A 22,200-nucleotide genomic window follows, 5' to 3' on the forward strand; every position below is an offset into this window, starting at 1 on the left:
CTGCTAGCCACGAGGGTGTGCTGTATGGCAAATTGAGCAAACGCCTTTTTTGAATTTGAGTCTTGTCATAATTATTATGTACGTAGTTTGAGAAGTTAACGTGATTAATACAGTAATATTAAATGATCAGCTAAAGCCAAAGACATTTGACAACATTGAAAGCTAGATTTGAACATGCAATATTTGTTAATCCAGCTCACACACCTTAACGGTGCCATATACAGTACCCTCCAAAAGTATTGGAACAGTGAAGACAAAATTGTTCTGTTGGCTGTGGAGTCAAGACATTTGCAAATATGATGAAAAGATGAATATGAGACAAAACTACACAATGTCACATTTGATTATTAGGCGTTTCAACACGGTTTACCAAATAGAAAGAACAGCACTTTTAGAGTTCATCCCACTCATTGATGCGAGCATAAGGCAGATATAAAAGATTAAAAGCTATTATTTAGTTGCTGATCCCTTGCGCACAATCACAGCAGTGAATCTGTGACCCATAGACATCACCAGACTCTTGGTCTCATCCTTTGAAATACTTTTCCCAGCCTTTAATGCAGCCAATTCCAATTGTTGCTTGTTTTGGGGAGTTTCTGCCTTCACTCTCCTCTCCAGCTGGTGAAATTAATGTTCAATTGGATTTAAATCTGGAGATTGACTTGGGCAATCTAAGACTTTCCATTTCTTTGCTCTTATAAATTCCTTGACTGAACTGGCAGGTGTTTTGGGTCATTGTCCTGATGCAATATGAAGCACTTCCCAATGAATCTGGTGGCATTTTCTTGAATATTGGTAAGCAAGATGGTTTTGTACCCTTCCAAATTCATTCTGCTACTGTCATCATACAGTAAGTCATCAGTAAAGTTGAGAGGACCTGTTCCAGAGACAGCCAGGCATGCCCATGTCATGACACCACCTCCACCATGCTTTACAGATGAGGCTGTATGCTTGGGATCATTGCAGTTCCCTTTTTTTCTCCACATTTTTGCTTTCCCATCACTTCGATAAAGGTTCATCTTTGTCTCATCGGTCCATAAACACAGTTCCAAAACTCTTCTGGCTCACCTTTGTGCTTTTTTGCAAACTCTAATCTTGCCTTTCTATTTTTGGAGCTGGTCAGAGGTTTGTATCTTGCTGTGTATCTATCTGTAATTCTGTGTCAAAGTCTCCTGAGGACAGTAGATTGTCAGAGCATCACCCCAGCTTTCTGGAAGTTGTTAGTGATTTTACAGACACATCTTTTAGGGTTCATTTTCCCAGCTTTTATGATTGATTATGATTTGTCTGTCATCAATTACTGTTGTTTTCTCAGCCGATCAGGTAGTTGTTGGTTGCTGGTGTCGCTGGTGGTTTCCAAACTCTTGATTTCTCCATGCCCTTTGTTTTTGCTAGTGCTCTAATTGACTTCCTCTTTTCTTTTAGCATCCAAATTGCTTGCTTTTCTCTCAAAGTCAGCACCCTCATCTTCATCCTGGTTTGTGTGTGTCATCATCGAATGCAAGATTCAGAATGCAGAAGTAATGGATATAACTGATACAACACATTCCCTGCTTTTCATATCTGAAGAATTAATGCAACAGGACACAGCTGATGACTTAGAAAGACCTGTGAGGCAACTGCTCCAATACTTATGCTCACATCAGATAAAGGGATGAAACTCTAAAAGTGCTGAACTTCTTAGCTGGTAAAACATCTATGTGTTGAATCACCCAATAATAAAATGTGACATTCTGTAGTTTTGTCTCATATTCATCTTTTAATCCTATTTGTAAATGTCTTGACTCCACAGCCAACAGAGCAATTTTGTCTTTACTGTTCCAATACTTTTGGAGGGTACTGTGTGTGTGTGTGTGTGTGTGTGTGTGTGTGTATGTGTGTGTATATATATATATATATATATATATATATATATATATATATATATATATATATAATATATGTAAAAGTAATTTAAAGCAAGGCAGCAACATTGTAAAAAAAATGATACTTTGTATATATATATATATATACAGTATATACAGTGCCTTGCGAAAGTATTCATACCTCTTCATTTTTTTTTTTATGTTTCTGCCTTATTTTAAACTGCTTTAAATTACTTTTTTTCCATATCAATCTACACTCCATACACCATATTGGTTTAAAAAAAAAAACAGGTTTTTAACATCTTTGCAAATTTTTATATATATATATATATATATAAAAAGCTTAAATGATTCCATTGCACCATTGCATAAGACTCATACCCCTATCTGGGACAGTTGAAATTTAGCTCAGGAGCATTCATATTGCTTGTAGATGTTACTACACTTTGAGTGAAGTTAACCTGTGTCAAATTTAATTGAATGGTTATGATTTGGAAAGGCACACACGAAACAGGTTTGCGTCATGCCAAACATCTAGGGAAGAGTTCTGAAAAAATTCTGCTTCATTGAAGGATCACAGAAGCATGTATAGTCTCTGTTACCCTTAATGGAAGAAGTTTGAAACAACCAGGACTCTTCCTAGAGCTGGCCTTCTGGCCAAACTGAGCAATTGATGGAGAAGGGCTTTGGTTAGTGTGGTGACCATGATCATATGTGGAGATAGGAGAAATCGACAGAAGGACAAACTTCTCCACAACACTCCATCGATCTGGGCTTTATGGTGGAGTTGCAAGACTCAATCCTCTCCTCAGTGAAGACACATGAAAACACACTTGGAATTCACAAAAAAGCACCTAAAGGACCGTCAGACTCTGAGAAACAGTATTATCTGGTCTGATGAACTTCAATTCCAAACATCATCTCTGAAGGAAACAGGCACTGCTCATCACCTGCAGAGTACCATCCCAAAAGTAAAGTGTGCTGGTAGAAGCCTCATGCTGTGGGCTGTTTTTCAGCGGCAGGGACTGAGGGACTCATCAGAGAAGAAGAAAAGCTCAAAGCACCAAAATATTGATATTAGCCTTAATGAAAACCCAGTCCCGAGCATTCAGAACCTCAGACTGGACAGAAAGTTTACCTTCCAACAGGACAATGAACCTAAGAACACAGCAAGAGTAGCTTATAGACAAATTGTGAATGTTCTTGAGTGGCCCAGCCCCATCCTGTGCTTGAACACAATCAAATATTTCTGGAGAAACCTAAAAATCTGCCTCCATCCAACCTGCCAAAGCTTGAGAGGTGAAGAGGTGAGGAGAAGAATGGCAGATAATTTCCAAATGCTGGTGAGCAAAGCTTGTTGCATCAAAAAAAAAAAAGGTGTAAGGTGCTTCAGCTAAATATTTACTTAAAATTATGAATACTTCTGCAATGTTCTTATTTCAATTTTTTTATTTATTTTTAATACATTTACGAAGTTGTGACAATTCTGTTTTTGCTTTAGCAATATGGTGTATGGAGTGTAGATTAATGTGGGAAAAAGTAATTTAAAGCAGTTTAACATAAGGCAGCAACATCATAAAACATGAAAAAAATGGAGGGGTATGAATACTTTCGCAAGGCACTGTATATGCATACATACATACATACAGTGGTGGCCAAAATGATTAGAATACTAGTATTTTCCAGCTAAAAATGGTTATAAGTCAGTTATTTCTATCCTTTGCTGTAGTGTGTCAGTAGGAAATATCAGTTTACATTTCCAAACATTCATTTTACCATTAATTGTAATAATCCAGTGAGATTTTTGTTTGCACAAGGACTCTGACAACAGCCAGTGCTCCACACAGAGATCTGATCTACATGTTCTTTAATAAATATTTAATTGGATTATTTTTAACTTATGCTCCAGCACTGCTTCTGAACCTATAAAATGGATGGATGGATGAAAGGATATTTTGCGGCATTTTTGAGGTATTACTGCTTTATTGTAAAGCAAGCAAGAATTTCACTCAACAGTACATTTGTATATACAGTAATGTACTGTAATTTTTAGGAATAAAGTCATGTGATTTGATTAAACAGTTGTGATTGTCAGTCATACAGTTAACCTGTTTTTGACACATCACGTGAGTCATATGCATTCCTATGGGTTCTCTGTATATAAAAGCTTGTTCATAAGCATTGACTTGGTTCATTAACACATTTACAGATCATAATTTGATCCAAATGGAATTTCCCCTTGTGTTTGAACTATTATTAAAAATGGATTTAGTAATTTGATTTGGGAATGGGAAACATTGAGTTTATTGCACTTTAAACTATAGGTATGCCATGGGTATCCACACTGTGGCCCCTGTCAAAGCAAGCATGCAACTCAGCGTTTTGCATTGACAGCTGTACCAAAGCAATCCTTTGAATATGTGCAGCTACAGAACAGTCTACTCTTCAAACAAAAGGAGGACCATTGACATCATGCATACACATAGTGAAAAGTCAGACTCACCAGGGCCCCTGCCCTAACCAGTTCAAGTGTATTTGTTTCAGGGACAGAGGAGGTAGCATTTAAAGGATTTTGCCACCATCAACAAAAAGGGCAACACAGGTTGTCTATTTCTCTTTTGCCTCTTAACATCTCTCTCTCCCTCTCAACTCTCTCACTCCCTCTTTCCCCAGAGGATAAGCAAAGAGGGATTTGCCTCAGACGCAACAAGGTAAGCGATGGAAAAACTTTTATGTTTTTTTTTTTATATATCTGTAACTCTTAATATTCAGTTCATTGATTGAAACGTCAACGCAGTGTGTGAATGGAACTGGTAGTTATCTTAAGATAAGCATGTCCATTACATAAATTACACAAATGTTTTCTCTCTTAATGACTATCTAACCTGGAATATCATAAATAATTCTCATGTTTTAATGAGGCAGGCTTCTCTATTTCAATATGTTGAAGTATACTGAAAATGTTGTAACATCTGTATTTTTAAGCTTCTTGTGTGAAGAAATTTGATGAACAAATGCAACTATAAAGAAACCTATTACTGTGAAGCCTGTGAAATGTTTTTAAAGAGTATATTGCTTATAATACAAAATTCGTAATGCAATTTTGGAAATTTATCTAAAAAATGCCCAAATGCTTCTGTGTTTAAATTGGGTAATTTTGCTGTATTAATATTTATACATGTTAATATTTAATTTAATATAATATGTTTAATCTATTGAATTGCAAAATTTGCCAAAAGATGTGGACATTTTTATTTAGCCAAATTTATTTAGCCATATAAAGTTTGATGAGAAAAATTTATTATTTATATTTTTTTGTTTATTAGTTTTACAAGATTGTTGTGCCATTTATGAATGTGTATTCAATATAAGCATCTGTATGTATAAAATCAAAACTTTCCTCCTATCTGTTTAGTGTATATCTCCTTCCCGCATAGTTGCGAAAAGACTGTAACATCTGTATTTTTTAGTTGATGAAACATGATAAATAAAATTATTTATGCAAGCGTAAAGAAATCTATAACTGTAAAGTTTGAGGAATAATTTAAAATAATAGATATTGCTTATAATACCAAATCCGTAATGCTATTTTGCTAATTTATTTTTAAAACATGCATGCGCCAAATACTTTTGTGTTTAAATTGAGTGAGTTACTTTAATATACTAATATTTATACATGTTAATATTTGATATAATACGTTTAATTTGTTGAATTACAAAATTTGTGTTGAAATATCTGTGGACATTTTAGCCAAATGTCGGTTTGAAGAGAAAAATAGTTTGATTTATGTTTTATTTATATTTTTGGTTTATTATAAGAAGTCTTTTTGTGGCATTTATTAAAGTGTGCACATAAGCATCTGTATGTGTAAAATAAAAATGTCTCTCCTGTCTGTTTAGTGTATATCTCCTTCCTGCATAGTCACAGCGTGTGTCAGGATGTACAGCTTTATGGGCGGCGGCCTGTTCTGTGCCATTATTGGGAACATCCTAATAGTGGTCTCCACAGCGACAGACTATTGGATGCAGTATCGCCTCTCAGGCAGCTATGCCCACCAGGGCCTGTGGAGGTACTGCATGGCCAACAAGTGCTACATGCAGACAGCAAGTATAGGTAAGCAAATATATTTAAACTCCAGTTTTTATGTGTCTATGCATTCTGTGAAGTTATAAGTCATATGTAGAGTCAACAACATCATACAAGAAATCTGGCACCTGCATTTCAGCTTCTTGACCATTTTTGCCTGTAGATGGCAGTGCTTTATTATTTTTGCCATACAGAGCTCCACACTCTGGTTTGTGTTGTCTGAGCCTTGCACAGTCGTATTCTGAACAGGTGCTCCAAAGTTGTACCCTTGGTCTCATAAGATGGCATCTGAGATCACAGGAGCTGTACTCTGGTTCGTTCAAGGTGATTCTGCAGGGACAGTTCTTCAAAGATCACATGAGACAAACAGTGATAAGATATGGCTGGGATGAGAAGAGAATGAACATACCCATATTGTCTGTTGTTTTATGATCACTTCTTGTATGTTCCCCCAGCATACTGGAATGCCACACGAGCATTCATGATCCTATCGGGAATGGCGTGCTTTGCGGGCATCATGGCAGGCATCCTCTCATTTGCCCATTTTTCTGCCTTTGAGAGATTCAGTCGTTCCTTTGCAGCAGGAATCATGTTTTTCATCTCCAGTGAGTCACAAAACACAGGCACAATGAGTTGTAGAATGTGAAATTTTAGCATATTTGAGTATAACTTAAAACTTTTCTCAAAGTCAAAAATATAGATGGCTCTACGTTTCCTCTGTCCATATTTAACCAATCACTTTTTTCACACCCAGCTTTGTTTGTGCTGCTGGCTATGTCGATCTACACTGGCGTAACCCTAAGCTTCCTGGGCAAGCGGTTCGGAGACTGGCGCTTCTCCTGGTCCTACATACTGGGATGGGTGGCCATGCTCATGACCTTCTTTGCAGGTGAAGGAAAACCTCATAGAATGCTATTTAACGCAAATGTATGTAGTTTTGTGTATTTTTGTGACTTTGAAGCCCCCTTCAGTTAAAGGGGTGGTTTACTGTTTTTTTTCTAGGCTTGATTGTGTTTATGGGGTGCAGTCTAACATGTGTTCATGCTTAATTTTTTTAAAAATGCATTATTTTTCATATAATTTACCTTTATTCCACACCGCTCTGTCCCTTCTCTGACAAACGCCTCGATTACTTCCTGTTTTTATGAAGCCCCTCCCTCAGAAATACGTGATGGGCTCTGATTGGTTAGCTTGCTCAGTGTGTTGTGATTCACTAAACTGCCGAGCGTGCGTCTAAATGTCCCGCCCCTCAGCTCAGCGGCATGTGCTCTGGTTGTATTGTAAACAATGGCGTCGTCTATATTGCTTATCAATTTGAGCCCGATTGAGACGCAGAGGATATTAGTGAAGAGGATTGCGCAGAACCTGTGCAAGCACGGCTCTTAATGGTATGTTTGTTTGTTTGTTGTCTCATACGTTTAGATATGCTGTTATTATGCTACTGCTTATGTTAGCTTTTAATATACGTTTTTATTCTGATTAAAGTTTTAATACAGTATGGCAACCGCACACGCGTCCATGTATAACGCTTCTCATTGCTATGTGAAAATGTATAATTGGAACAGTTTGTAGGAGCTGATCTGATGATCTGAATGAGAGAGAGAGAGAGAGAGAGATGCAGAGCAGGGCGACCGAGGAACAGTATTAAGAAAGGCTGTTTTAGAACATTAATTTTGAAACTTGTGAATCCATTAGAATAGATAGAAGACAGAATCGCGATTCATATATGAATAGATTTTTACGTGCACCCCTAGTTTTCTCTTCCTCTTCTCTAAAGCAGCACAGCATGGCCTCGCCCCCTTCCTTACATGTTCCCGAGGGCGGGGTTTATATGGGTCAGTGACGTATCAGACCCGGGAAGTAGTTCGTTGTAGTCCCTTACCAACCCTTTTTGTAGGCATTAAACTTCCAGAATTTTAAAAGACAATATCTCTGTTTGCATTGAACTTTCAGCGCTGCAACTTTGCAGATGTTGTTTATGCTCAAACAGCAACATTACACACTAACTAACATTAAAAAAGTGAAATTGCAATAAACCACCCCTTTAAGCGAGTGGAATACACTGTCGTAATTACAGTGGATAGTTGTACGCACATTTGTTGCTACTGTAAAGCAATCTCCCTTCTTTGGTGAAATTTCGTACCCGCTCAGTGAGCTTACGTACTCCCAGAACAGACTTTTGGAAGGAGCATGAAAATAAAAGCCATTTGCCTTATTAGAAGTCAGTGTACCATCAGAATTGTTTTGAAACTTATATTTCAAGGTAGAAAACCTACATACAGTTGCTTTAAGGATTGCATTGACTCAAGTTCAAGTGGTAGAACATAATCAAATGAGTTTTTATGGCGTGCTAAAAGTTATGAAATGTTCTCATAGTGCAGAATGGAAATAATATGCCTAAGGATGTGGTTGAAAGGCCTTTGATTGACCTCATGATAAAGTTCTGTCACAAAAAATAAAACCTGGATGTGCATGCAGACCAAACTCATATTAAAAAGCACATTAAAATGTAAGTGTGCCTGTTCTCATTATTTAAAGGGATAGTTCACCCAAAAATAACAATTATATCATTAATTACTCACCCTCATGCCGTTCCAAACACTTAAAACCTCTGTTCATCTTCGGAACACAAATTAAGATATTTTGATGAAATTCAAGAGCTCTCTGACCCTCCATTGACATCAAGGGTACTACCACGATCAAGGCACAGAAAGGTAGCAAGGACATTGTTAAAATGGCCCATGTGACATCAGTGGTTCAACTGTAATTTTATGAAGCTACAAGAATACTTTTTTATGCACAAAAAAAAACTAAAATAACAACTTTATTAAACAATTCTTCTCCTCCTTGTCACCCTAGGGTGCCGTTTTGGAGAGTATCACGATACATGCGAGTGTTCTCCTCTAAATGTTGTTTACATGTAGGAAAATCATGCACAAGCTTCGTGATACTCTCCAAAATGGTGCCCTAGGGTGACGCGAAAGAGAAGAATTGTTGAATAAAGTTATTTTAGTTTTCTTTTCGCACAAAAAGTATTCTTGTCGCTTCATGAAATTACGGTTGAACCACTGATGTCACATGGACCATTTTACCGATGTCCTTGCTACGTTTCTGTGCGTTGACCGTGGTAGGACCCTTGCTGTCTAAGGAGGTCAGAGAGCTCTTGGATTTCATCAAAAATATCTTAATTTGTGTTCCGAAGATGAACAGAGGTTTTAACTGTTTGGAACGGCATGAGGGTGAGTAATTAATGATATCATTTTTGGATGAACTAACTCTTTAATATATGGTGATAACAAACAAAAACAGCTAAGTAAATATAATTGCTGTTACGTGTAAGTGCTTATTATTTCAAGTATTTATTTCATTTTTAGGTGATAGTAGAACAAATATTCACACTTATTTAAATGTTTATGATTTGATAATTGTCTTTTGCAGGGATATTCTACATGTGTGCCCACAGAATGTATGAATCCAGGAGAGTGGTTGGAAGTCGCTAACCTAAAGAAGGAAAAACTGCAAGCAGCAGAAGGTTTTGGCTCAGAAATCATCAGGAACTTCATCACACCTTAATGTTATATAAGTTTAATAACTTTAAACTTCAAAAATACACTTACAAATTTATAGTTTAAAACCACATTAAAGGACTCTTTTTTTACACACGCACATATATTTGTATAATTCTGCACAGATAAAAATACCAGTCTTCACAAGTGTTTATTTCACTTTTCATAATTTTTTTTCAATAAAATTCCACATCAACTCATTTTCTGTGAAATTTCTGTCTTTATATATTGTAGCACTGCAATATGACTTTACATAAACACATTTTTCTCTCTATGCTGTAGGAAGTTAGAGCTTCTAAACGTAGTTATATGTAACTGTTTTGCAATTTAAGTTCACTTTTAGTGTTGCATAATTTTTGCAACTGTTCATAAGCATTTCTTTCACCATGTGGCCATGACTTGTTTCACAGTTTCACACCAGCTCAAATACAGTCAGCAAGTATGGCACATCCTGTGTTAATCAGTTGTGTGAAAAATGGAGCAGTAAAAAAAGATTGTAAACCCTGCTTAATTTGTATATAGGCTAGCAGTAAATGGGCACATTTTGAGACCCTCATCGCATTTTTATTTCTTTTTTTTTGCAGTTATTACGTTTTATCAGGGCTTAGTAGGCTATTATTATGCCAGCTCTTTCTAATATTCATTTCAGAATGTTTTTGCTTTCCCTCTTTTATTCATAGAAATGGTTGTTCCTCATCTGAACAATTGTTTAAAACTTTTTCTCAAGTGAGTTACAAAAAGTAGAAGTAGCCTTTGTAGTGTAGAAAGTCTTGCAAAAATATTCAAAGTCAGAGTTCCAGAAGACAATATAAGACTTTATTGGAAGAAACAATAAAGCCGAGATGCCTGCAGAACATCTGACCAGTTCACTCGCAGCTCAGTTTTATGTTTTCAACCTCTAATCTTATTGTAGGAGTTCTCTTCCCAAAACTCCCAAAAGCCCGGTACACACCAAGCTGACGGTCGCCTGTCGGGCCGCCGAGCAGCATGTGTCGAGCTAGTTTGTTTGGTGTGTTCCACACGTCGGCGGAAGTGCGAACTCTGATTGGATGTTCAGTTTATGGCAAGCTCACGCTACATGATTGAAAGATTTTGCTGAATCACTGTGTTGCTCACACTTCGCAACAAGATTTCTTCTCATCTGTCGTCGTCTTGTCATAGCTGCGAGCATAATACACAACACAACGCTAACGAGGGGCCCATACTACAAAACATTCAGTGAAGAGGTGTTCCCGACCATCAGCGAAAATACGTTTTCTCACATAAATTCTCGCGAGCAACTACAGCGATTACAGGCCATATCTTCAAGCATGGACGATCAACTGGCCCTTCAATTGGTCTGTGCAGTTATTTTATCTGAAAGAAAGAAACCACGACAAAAGAAAATATGGCAGAAACAACTGCTTGGAAGACGTGGACAACATGGACTGTCAGCAGGGGAGACACTTTTTTGTATTTCCTTCAGTTTCTTAGAGACAGTTTTTTGTGGAAAGGCAAAATTTTAATACATTAAACCCACATCTGTCAGATACTCACCCACATTGCTGTAACATGCATACGTATGATAATATATGTACAATTACCCTAGCAGGGATGGTTGCAACATTCATTAAAATGTAATAATAAAAAACATTATATAACATATTGCAATTTCTTTATTTTATTTGTGAACAGACAAATTGTAAATTGGTTAAATTGTTAAATTGGCCGTATAAAGACAAAGACTAGTAAAAGAACAAGTAACAACCACGTTTTGGTTAATTATTGGGCCTACAAAAAATTTGAACAACAAAATATTTTTAATGAAAATTTACTGAACTACTTCTGTGAACACCTGAACTGAACTGTGTGTGTGTGTGTGTGTGTGTGTGTGTGTGTAAGGTAGTGTATGTGACAGAGAGAGGTTAAGAGAGAAAGAAATTAGTCCACATCAGACTCGCAGTTGTGGTAAGTATAATTGGCTCCCCCATCAGTACAGGCCTGGTGAGCCAGCAATGTACCCAAACCTCTCTTCTCCAAACAAACAATGCAGAAGTACTCTTCTTTGTCAGAGTCAGTGTCATTGTCTAGGTTTTTTGTCTTTTTAGTTTTTTTCCCTGTTGTTTTGATTTTATTTTCATTTAAATTTCTCCTAGTTTTCTGGTGCTTCTTTTCCAATTCCAATGCCTCTTTCTCTGGGGTATCTGTAAGAATTGCAGTCTTCCGCTTTCTCTTCCCTTTTGTGATTTTTCTTGGTCCAAAGACAACCTTTTTCAACACTTTCTTGTTTACATACACTTTTTTTTTTATATACCTTCTTCTTGCTTACCTCTTTGGTGTTTAGACCATAGAGTAGATCAGCTGCAGTTTTTAAGTATTCTGCAAGGCTCTTTTCTTGCTGTTCTGAAAAGACCCTCCTGGGAGTCCAGTACCCTGCCTTTGCCTCCTCTCCTGGGCCTGGCTTCTCTCTCTTTTTTATAAACCGATAGAGGGTTCACAAAAACAGTTTAGACAGTATGAGAAATATTCAGAACATAAAAAAAATAAATAAATACAAATTACCTCACAATTTGCTTTTTCCTGAAGGAATGGTCAAATATGGCTGATTTCTTTCAGATCGGGGGAGGGGCTAACTGAACATGCATATGAGAGTCATCACTCTAGCTCATTCCTGATTGGAGGAATAAGTAATGTTGCAACTGCCCTACTGACGAAAGAGTTGGAGGTAATTAAACAGTACAATGAAATGTGGTATTATATAGGCCTACACAATCAATGCCTTTGTTAAATTTATTTAAATTTAATCTAGTTAGTTGATTTGATTCATTTGTGGCTTTTCGTTTCTGTTCATAAGGATGCATGATAAGACTGTTTATACCATCTGCACTGTGATTGGCTTTATTAGTTCCACCTTGTCATTGTGTCGATCACATTACGAGATCATTACGAGATCACATATATATTTATATATGTATGTATATATATATTTTTTTGAAAGTCATGTATTCTGTTGCAAAACTATTAGAAACCCAACAACCCACAAATCAACACAGTTCCTCCAAATGTTGCCTCAGCAACAAAGAATGTCATATGGAATATGTCTCAACAATATTTGAGAAAATGCACTATATCAGCTTGAATTGTAAACTTTTCTTCACTTCACCTCAAAATTTTTATTTTTAACAATTCTTTACATATGTATTATGCAAACAAGCAGCTCCTATTTATTTGTATGGTGAAAGCTTTTTGACAGCATTACGTTTAAATAACATATTTCAAATCAGAAAATATTCTGACAATAATGTTACAGTAAATTAAATATGCATATTTAGCTCTGGCTTCATCTTGAATATGTGATATCTGTTTAATCGAAACTGCAGAGGATACAAATAAACATTTTCATGCAATCAATCTCATCTAAAAACTTGCTTATAAAAAGATTTATTAAACTTTAGATTCACACTCAGCATCTGCAGTCTTTGCAATGGAATTACAGCTTTCTTCTCTAGTGCCTTGCTGTGAGAGACTTTGGCCTTCTTCCAAAAGTGCTCTATGAAAAATCCCAGACAGGCTTTGGTTGCAGCGTCGACGAACATCCAGTCCCATGCAGAAATACAGAACCGGGTTAATGCAGCTGTTGAAATAAGCTAAGTGTGAAGCCATAGTCCATCCTTCTTTTACTGCCTTGTTGTCTTTATTCACCAACTTGACCAGCCCTATAAAGTGGTATGGAGCCCAACATAAGAAAAAGGCACAGACCAATACAGCAAGAATCCGAAGAGGCCTCGATTTTCCAGAGAGCCGCGTTCTGCGTATCCCAACAGCAGCTAGTATGTAACAGATAAGGATGACCAGGAAGGGCAACAAGAATCCACAGATGAAACGAATGCAGTAGTAGACATACTTTGCTGAATTGTCACCTGCTTCTGCTCCTTTCTCCTGAAAATCAAATTATAAATACACATTTACATATTTGTTACATTTTATTGTATAATTAATTACATAATAATATGAAAGGTGATTCATGCAGTAACCTTCAGTGAGCATTGGCTCAAGTTGTTCTTGTGAGGAAAAATTTGTCGGTACACATAGTACGGTGAACTAAAGATCACCGCCACAATCCAAACTCCCACACTGACCACCCGAGCGGCACATAACGTCCGTCGTTCTCTGGTGAGCACTGGACACCAGACGCAGAGCGCTCGATCTACACTGATGACAGCCAGAAGAAAAACACTGCAGAACATGTTGGCGTACTTGAAGAAACCAGTGAACTTGCAGAGAAAAACTCCAAAAGGCCAATGGTCATAGAAAATGATTTTGATGAGAGAAGTGACTCGTGTCAGGCAGAAGATCAGGTCCGCTACGGCGAGATTAACCAGCCAAACGTTAGTGACGGTGGGTTTTATGCGGAAGCTAGCCATCCAGATGACCAAAGAGTTCCCGGTGGTGCCGAAGAAAACAATGATGGTGAGGAAGACAATGCTGAACTTATTCACAATGTCTCCAGTGTCCACTGTAGTGTTCACATGGTGATGGGAGTGATGGAGAGGAGTTGTGTTGGAGGTCATTCTACAATCAAGATAGATAAATGTATTAAGGTTCCTTCAGTTGGTCTGTTTATCAGTAGTTTGTTTACAACAATAAAGACTATGTTGCCATGGGTTTCCACAGGAATTTCTAAAATGCTCAGATAACATTTTCATAATTTTGTACGTGAAGGTTGCACCATAATCTAAAATCGGACAAGAGAAAACCCCCATTGTGAACATTAGTGTATTCAAAATGTGTTTTTTTTTTTTTTCTTTCTGATCTTGAAAGAACTGCAAGATAAACACAACTGGTAGGGTTTATAGTTATAGATTTTGAATTATTCCTTATAGATACAAACGTTTGGAATTTCAGAAATCATTGTGTAAATGTCTAATTGTCTTTAATTGCAAGGTTACATATATATATATATATAAAACCAGTATTGATGTGGGTGTTCTTACCTGTTTTTACAAAACCAAAATACTGCTGCAGTAATCCTTTGCGAATGAGTTAGCTGGACTAAAACTTTATGTGACTAAAATGTCATTTTTGATGAATCAATCAGTGGCTAGTTCTTTGAGTGGTTCTCTTCAGACAAAGAAGGGACAAACCAAATTATACATTTGTCTATGTCTCCTCCCCCTTCCTGTTTGTCCCTTTATGAATATGTTCTAAGAATGTTGGAAGATGTATAAAAGGCAAATGGTATCCAGTTAAATGTTGTCTGTACTGTATGTCTAATATTCAAGTCCACTTATTGATGCTGAAGTTTATCTTGGTGCTCCTGCTGTTCAGGTTTTATGATCATGACATAATCTTTTTCATGTTTTAGCAGTCTTATTTTTTAAGTCTTTCATTAAAGGGTCACGAAACCCCCTTTTTTCAGCACTGGTCTTTCACACCTTAGATCTGAAAAAGACTCGGGCATGTAAAACTGTGGAAAAGTGGGAGTGTAGAGGGTGGGAAGAGGGGAGAAAACAACCAATAAAACACAGACCTACAAAAATGTGTTTTAGGGTTTCATGACCCTTTAAAGGTTTACCAGCTTTTCCATTGATGTCTGGTTTTGTGAAGTTCTCTTGTGAAAACGAAAGGTGAATATTGTGATTTGCTTTCACTTTGCTGTAGGTCTGTTTGTTTGGACACAATCCGTCTTTGATGGTCCCTATCATTCAGTTGTAGTTTTCGCTCACAATTCTTCTTGCCATGCTACATGTGTGCAGTCATAATCATGAAGACTGTTGTTCTTAAAACACAAAACAATTGGGCTGTTAAGGTTCTAAATGTTCCTGCTAATCAGGCTTATGGTATATATGGTATATACTGTATATGCCAACTAACGATTAACTTTGTTTTTACACTCTCATACCACACATCCTTTTTCTAATTCAGTGCCATTGACATGACATCTGTTTGTATGAGTTCTTGTTTTTCATATGTAGAATATATAGTTAAGAGACAAGGAAGAAGAATGTTGTTTTCCTGAATATTGGCTAAGCGAATGATTCAAATACCTATTCAAGTCACCAGTCACTTATTTTTCCCCCATCATTTTATATTTCTATGTTCAAAATGTAATTAATAGAGGTCTATGCACTTTTAAGACAGCTTTGCTTTTGATGTCCTTCGTATGTAAAAGGTAAGTGATTTAAGGGCTATCCAAATACCCACATTTGTGTCTTTGCACTTGACCAGTTGTCTACTTACATGATGTATTTCATATATTTGGACCAAGTGTTCAAGTGGGCATGAAGACTGCAAATCTGATGGGACACATTTATAGCGTAGTGTTTATAGAGCTCCGACGCCGTATTCAAGATGGCTTTAGTGTGCATTGAGGGAGCTGCTCTTTGATGTTTACCTCAGACAGCCTTGCACACTTACCTCTTGTTCTCCAGTGGCCAAGACACAAATTTGGACAGGCCCTTAAATTTAGCAAATTAAGTCTGGAATTCTAGGGTGTTCACATTTCATTGTGCTGACACTTAGTGGTGAGATGTAAAATTGCAGAGAAAAAAATGGAATCTCTTCTGGATTTATCATTTCCAGTGATGTGAGTGGAAAATAGGTTTTTGCTAACAAAGATAAATTGCAGCATAAGTTTTTTTTTTTTTTTTTTGCATAGCGATGCATTTATTGCACAGGCCAATACTACAAAAACAATCCAAATAAAAGACAAATTCATATGGTTCCCAATCTTCATGCAGACAAAATTGTGTCCCTTCCCAGTGTTAGCATGATGATAATTTCCACTTTCTCTTTCTGCCTCAGGTGGGCTTGAATACATCATGCTATTATTTACCAAACACAGACATAGGCAAGCAAAACCTATCATTTAAATGTTGTAGGCCTACTGTTGCATGAACATACATACATTATATCACATTGTAAGGTCCACGAATTGGCCCAACGGAGGTATCCAATGGTGGATGAAGGTTTCCTGCGTTTTCGGTCTTTTAAGTGAGCAAAGTTTTTAAATTTAAGTTTAAAATCTGACTCCATTTTATTATGATCTCGAATTTAGGTTGAAATGCCAAATGGTTGTTTTTTCATTTCTAATTATTATTATTCTGACATTTGATTATTCTATTTCACTCTATAATCGTATTGAATCTCATTAATCTTATTCCTATAACAGTTTGAGTCTCGTACCGGCCGGTATACGGATCTCATATTCACAAACTCATCAGTCTTGGTCGTTAGACAGAGGCGATTGACTAATATTCTGGATGGCTCGTGCAATTAGGCTACTTAGCTCATTCCAGAATAATTTTATTTAGTCCCCATAGATCTTAAGGTAAGACTATATCTAGAGGTCATAACCATTAACCACGTTGACCAACTTAACTTCTTCTAAGTAACTTTATATAATCATGCCGTGATTTCTCACGTACACTTAGTTAGAATAATATTACAATAATCAGAGGTTGAGGCTGACCCGAATTTGGGTTGGTCAGCAACACACTGTTGTTCTAAATGGAAAAACCCAATAGCCTCTACAGTCTAAGTATACATAACTAGTGCCAATGTGTTAGCCGGAGCGCTGAAACATTTTAGACCGTTACTAACCTGAGTGCAGATTTGCAATGTTATAGACTTAACACAATTAATTAGAGTCAATGATCTTAGAGTAAGTGAGAATAAATTCAAATGTAACAATTTATTATCAGTCAGGTAAATATGTATTATGCCAATTACATAGCCAATTCAAAGACATCAAATCAATACAAGAAATCAAATTCTCAAAGATGAATCTAAGAGTAAGATGCATACCTGACTTTAGAAAGATACATAACATAGAGTGTGTGGAAACACTCTACGTTACAGGCTTCTAACTACAGAATCGCCCTGAGCTTTTTGCAGTTTTCACTTAAATACCCAGACCAAGACAAACATTCTCCAAAATGACAGGAACTACCCATTTGAATTTGCATTGATCGAGTCGAGTTAACACCTTTTGGGATAGAAGGCCCATTTTTAACCCATCACTGTTTTTCACACCCAGCTTTGTTTGTCGATCTACACTGGCGTAACCCTAAGCTTCCTGGGCAAGCGGTTCGGAGACTGGCGCTTCTTCTGGTCCTACATACTGGGATGGGTGGCCATGCTCATGACCTTCTTTGCAGGTGATAGAAAGCCTCATAGACGGCTATTTAAAGTTTTGTGTATTTTTGCGACTTTGGAGCCCCCCTCAGTTAAGCGAGTGGAATACACTGTCATAATTACAGTGGATAGTGCACACGTGCATTTGTTGCTACCGCATTTTTTAGCGGAAACCCCCTCACCAAACTTATAGACTATTAAACTTACAAAACAAACCATTTGCCTCATTAGAAGTCAGTGTAGCATCAGAATCAGAACTTTGATTGACCTTATGATAAAGTTCTGTCACAGAAAAAAAAAAAGAAAAAACAGGATGTGCATGCAGACAAAACTCATATTAAAAATGCATCACTCTTACAGTCATCTTTATGACAACCACAATAAAAATATAAGTGTGCCTGTTCTCATTATTAAATATATGGTGACCTACCAATGGTTAGAACAAACAAAAAAGCTAAGTAAACATTATTCTTTCATGTTATTTCCTTTTTAGTTAATATTCAAAGAAACATTCACACTTTTTTAAATGTTTATGATTTGATAATTGTCTTTGGCAGGGATATTTGTGCCCACAGAATGTATGAATCCAGGAGAGTGGTTGGAAGTCGCTAACCTTAAGAAGAAAAATTGCAAGCAGCAGAAAGTTTTGGCTCAGAAATAATCAGGACCTTCATCAGAACTTAATGTTATACCTTAAAAATGCAAAAATACACTGACAAATTAATAGCTTAAACAGCGTTAAATTACTTTTTTACACATGCACATATATTTGCATAATTCTGCACAGATAAATATACCAGTCTTATTTCACTTTTCATAATTATTTTCTGAAAAAAATTTCTCTCTTGATATATTGTAGCATTGCAATATATTATGACTTCTCATAAACACATTTTAGAGCGTCTTGTCTATGCTGTTGGAGAGCTTGCACATGTAGTAGCCTATGTGTAACTGTTTTGCAATAATTTCACCTTTAGTGTTGCAGCCTCTTTGCAACTGTTCATAAGCATTTATTTCACCATGAGTCCATGAGGAGTAGACTTTCACACCAGCTCAAACACATAGTCAGCAAGTATGGCACATCCTGTGTTAAACACTGTGTATATCAGTCTTATCTGGGCTTTAGTTTTATCACCTCTTTCAAATATGAATTTCCACAGAATGTTTTTGCTTTCTCTCTTTTCATGAATAGAAATGGTCCTTCCTCATCTGAAGAATTCTTTAAATAAAACTTTTTACCAAGTGAGGTGCAAAAAGTAAAAATGGCCTTCTGTAAAAAAGTTCACTTCCTTTTTTTTCTTTTCTGAAGACCACTTACTCTTGAAAACTATTAAAAAAACAGAATTCCCACAAATAGTTAAGAACAGACAACAGTTAAGAAAATCTGAATACATTGTATTTTCTTGAATTTTTGTTTTTTTAACTTGCTCAACAATTCTTTAAATTCTTTATTTTATTATCTATTTGTATGGGAAAAGGCTGACATTTCCAAAGCTGTTTAGCAAGATTATGAATAAATAACTTATTTCAACCATGAAAATAATTTGTCAGCATATAGTATATTAAAATCCTTATTTGGCTCTGGCTTTGTCTTGTAATATCTTTTTTAATGGAAACTGTGGAGGACAGGCCCGGATTAACACAGTGTAGTGCCCTACGGTGACCACATTTGAAGTACACCATCCCCAAAAATTCATGAGCACCTCCTGATCAATAACAAAAATTTGCCTTCAAATTACTAGGTAATATTTGACTCCTTCAAGTGATTTACAGGGCACCCCCTTCATTTTATTAAGGCTATGTCATTGTCAAATTCAAAAATGTATATTTATAAGCTTTTCCAAAATTTCTAAAAAATAAATAAATAGAATAAGAACAGGTAGAATAAGAAGAATAAGTTACTAATCAAAAGAAATCAATATTAATAAAATTAGTTTCCACTACAAAGGTGGCACAGAACACAAAAGTGGCATGTAGGTAAATTTACAGAGGCTCAGAGGTGAGATGGATGTTTTAAATTCATAACAATGTTATGAGATTAATGTTTTAAATATACAATTTTGAATATAGAACTATGGTTTGATTGAAATGATTTAAATAACTGAAATGACACTTTAAACATAAAAATAAAACTGCCAGTAGATGGCGGCAAGTCACTGATTTTTGTCACTGAATAATTCATTCAATTGATTCGTTTGAACGGCTGATTCATTCAGGAATGAAGCAAGTGACTGTCTTTATGAGTGGGTAATTGAATCACTGACTCACTAGATTCCTTTAAAAATGCAGGTTCATTCATAAACGAAACAACGCTTTGTTTGAATGGAGATGCGCAGTGGCTCAGCTGTGATATTGTTAAAGTCATAGGCTACTATGTACATCACGTTATATTAACTTATTGTTTATTGAACTGTTGTTTTAATTTAATATCACATTTACAAACACCCTTAATAATCTTTAAAAACTGTCACTCACTTCAGTTCTTCGCAATCTCACAAAGCTCCATAATAATAAACGAAGCTCTCTACACTGCACAAAGAAACTTTTATTTACACCCTGTCTACACTTTGTTTGTTATAACGAGAGGATTTGTGAGCTAAACTTGCACAACTCAGCAATGAACAAAAGTATTTTGAGCAGCGAGTGGATTCTGATTAACATTGCATTCAAGAAATCAACATACGTCTGCAATACATTACTCACTGCTGCACAAACACGCAAGTAGAAATCTTTGAAGCTCTTTGAAACACAAATAGCCTATGCTGATCGGGTTAGTCCCACAGGTGCTCCTAAATATTTTTTTGATAGTTGCTTGCAGTACTTTTCAGTAGCACTGTAGAGCCCTGGCTATGTGTCATGATATTTACTCTATTTTTTTTTTTTTTTTTTAATTTACGTTTCTTACAACGGCCAAGTTAATGCTGCCTATCCATTTGTAAATAAATATGGTCGACTCTGACTGGGGGGAGGGGGCAATTGGGCAAATACACTGTGACCTGACCCAATCGTCACAGCTGCAATGCATTCTGGGAATTTAGGTCACAGCTACAGCGGAGATTGAGTGGTAGTGAATGTAGACGTTTTATATTATATTTAATGTTTATATTATTCTACTTAAGATCGCGTTGCAGTGGTTAAGGTTTACTGTATCATCAATTGCCATATCCCTTCGCACGGCCGGTGTGAAAAACGTGCTTTCTTCGCGTTAGAAAGCCGAAAAAGCAGAGGTTTTACCTGCAGACATTGATGATAAGTGCTATGGCAATTGATCATTCCAACGCGATTTAAGTTGAATCATAAACATTAAATGTTTACATTCACTACGGAACTCTGATGAAAATTAAGCTGAAACTTGGTTTGGTAAACATCTAAAATAAAAATGTGGCTTTATAATTCATCTCTGTAGATTTAATATTATAGATACAGTGATTTGCATTAAACTGTAAGCCCTCACACAACAAATAGAAGGAAATCATATATGGAAATGTTATTTGCGGCAGTTCGTTAATACCCGGCCACTTTTTGTACAAATTAAGTTTCCTCCATTTATTTAGTCGCTCGCATCGTTGTTCGACATCGCTAGTAGGAATCTTCAACTTGGTTCGGTCAAGTATTTATTTGCATAGCATCCACAATACACATCGTTTCAAAGCAGCTTCAAGTTCTGTTACCTCTAATGGCTTAACTCTTAACACAGTTTTACCGGGCAATATGACGATATAACAATGATCCACTGTTTGAGATCTAGCTGTGTATTCTCCCCTTACAAAATTAGACATGGTTTTGCTACTCTAACCAGTTTATCCATGGTATTTAATAAGATTGTGGTTATACGAATACACCAAAAACGGGGTCGCTACACATTTACTATAGTAAAACCATGGTTAATTGTTGTAAGTGTTTAGCAGTTAGCCTATATCAGTATCACTGTAGTGAAGGAGACTGAATAATAATGAATATTTGCAGCCTCTCAGACAAACAACAGAGCGATTTACATATTAGTCCGTTTTATTCTAAGTGTATGTAAGATGTTTTTTTAAAAATATTAATGTAAAAAGGTCGGCTTTTTCTGTGGTGATTTGCATTTGTTTAGGCTGTGTGCTCCTGAGCATGACCTAAAACATGGCGGATGGGCTGTTAGCATGAAACTGGTTCCCTCCACAAAAAGCCAATAGGATTTTTCCATAGGCTTTTGGATTATCGCAAAAAATAAGCTCTGTGTTCAATCATAGTTCCTGAAACTTACATGTTTTGTCCATCAAGATAATCTTCACAAAATAATATAACTTTGATGAATTTTGAAGCCTAAATAAAAGTGCCAGAACTTAAAAGCTAAACTTAGGCTATAAACGAACTACAGCACCACGGTCGCTCGCCTTCAACCACCACCAGCGCGCTCTCGAGATCTGTTTCAAACTTATTTTTAACGTGTTCAGTGAAAATTATTTACTCTGTATATGAATTTTAATCCACGCTACACGAACCGTTTCATATAAACTGGAATAAATACAAAACTAGAGCCAAACTAAAACTGAAATGAGACATTAGTAATAAATAGTATAGTGAA

At 36.3% G+C, this 22,200-nt stretch overlaps 2 protein-coding genes across 4 annotated transcripts; one reads left to right on the plus strand and one right to left on the minus strand.

Annotated features, from left to right (window-relative positions):
* The first annotated feature begins 3,119 nt into the window (after positions 1–3,119).
* On the plus strand, positions 3,120–9,513 carry lim2.4 (lens intrinsic membrane protein 2.4). 3 transcript variants are annotated; one of them, XM_058754121.1, is made up of 6 exons: positions 3,120–3,208; positions 4,539–4,576; positions 5,766–5,979; positions 6,408–6,557; positions 6,707–6,841; positions 9,391–9,513. In XM_058754121.1, the coding sequence occupies exons 3-6, from the start codon at positions 5,805–5,807 to the stop codon at positions 9,450–9,452; spliced, it is 522 nt and encodes a 173-aa protein (XP_058610104.1). In that variant the 5' UTR covers positions 3,120–3,208; positions 4,539–4,576; positions 5,766–5,804; the 3' UTR covers positions 9,453–9,513. The 3 variants fall into 3 exon arrangements, with proteins under 3 accessions (XP_058610104.1, XP_058610105.1, XP_058610106.1); XM_058754122.1 differs by lacking the exon at positions 3,120–3,208 and adding an exon at positions 3,777–3,836; XM_058754123.1 differs by lacking the exon at positions 3,120–3,208 and having other exon boundaries at positions 4,493–4,576.
* Positions 9,514–12,754: 3,241 nt separating this feature from the next.
* On the minus strand, positions 12,755–14,608 carry LOC131526215 (C3a anaphylatoxin chemotactic receptor-like). Its single transcript, XM_058754384.1, has 3 exons — positions 14,492–14,608; positions 13,532–14,069; positions 12,755–13,436 (listed from the first exon to the last, which is right to left on the minus strand). The coding sequence occupies exons 2-3, from the start codon at positions 14,066–14,068 to the stop codon at positions 12,942–12,944; spliced, it is 1,032 nt and encodes a 343-aa protein (XP_058610367.1). The 5' UTR covers position 14,069; positions 14,492–14,608; the 3' UTR covers positions 12,755–12,941.
* Positions 14,609–22,200: the final 7,592 nt, after the last annotated feature.

Source organism: Onychostoma macrolepis, chromosome 19 (assembly GCF_012432095.1).
Source record: "Onychostoma macrolepis isolate SWU-2019 chromosome 19, ASM1243209v1, whole genome shotgun sequence".
NCBI lineage: Eukaryota > Metazoa > Chordata > Actinopteri > Cypriniformes > Cyprinidae > Onychostoma > Onychostoma macrolepis.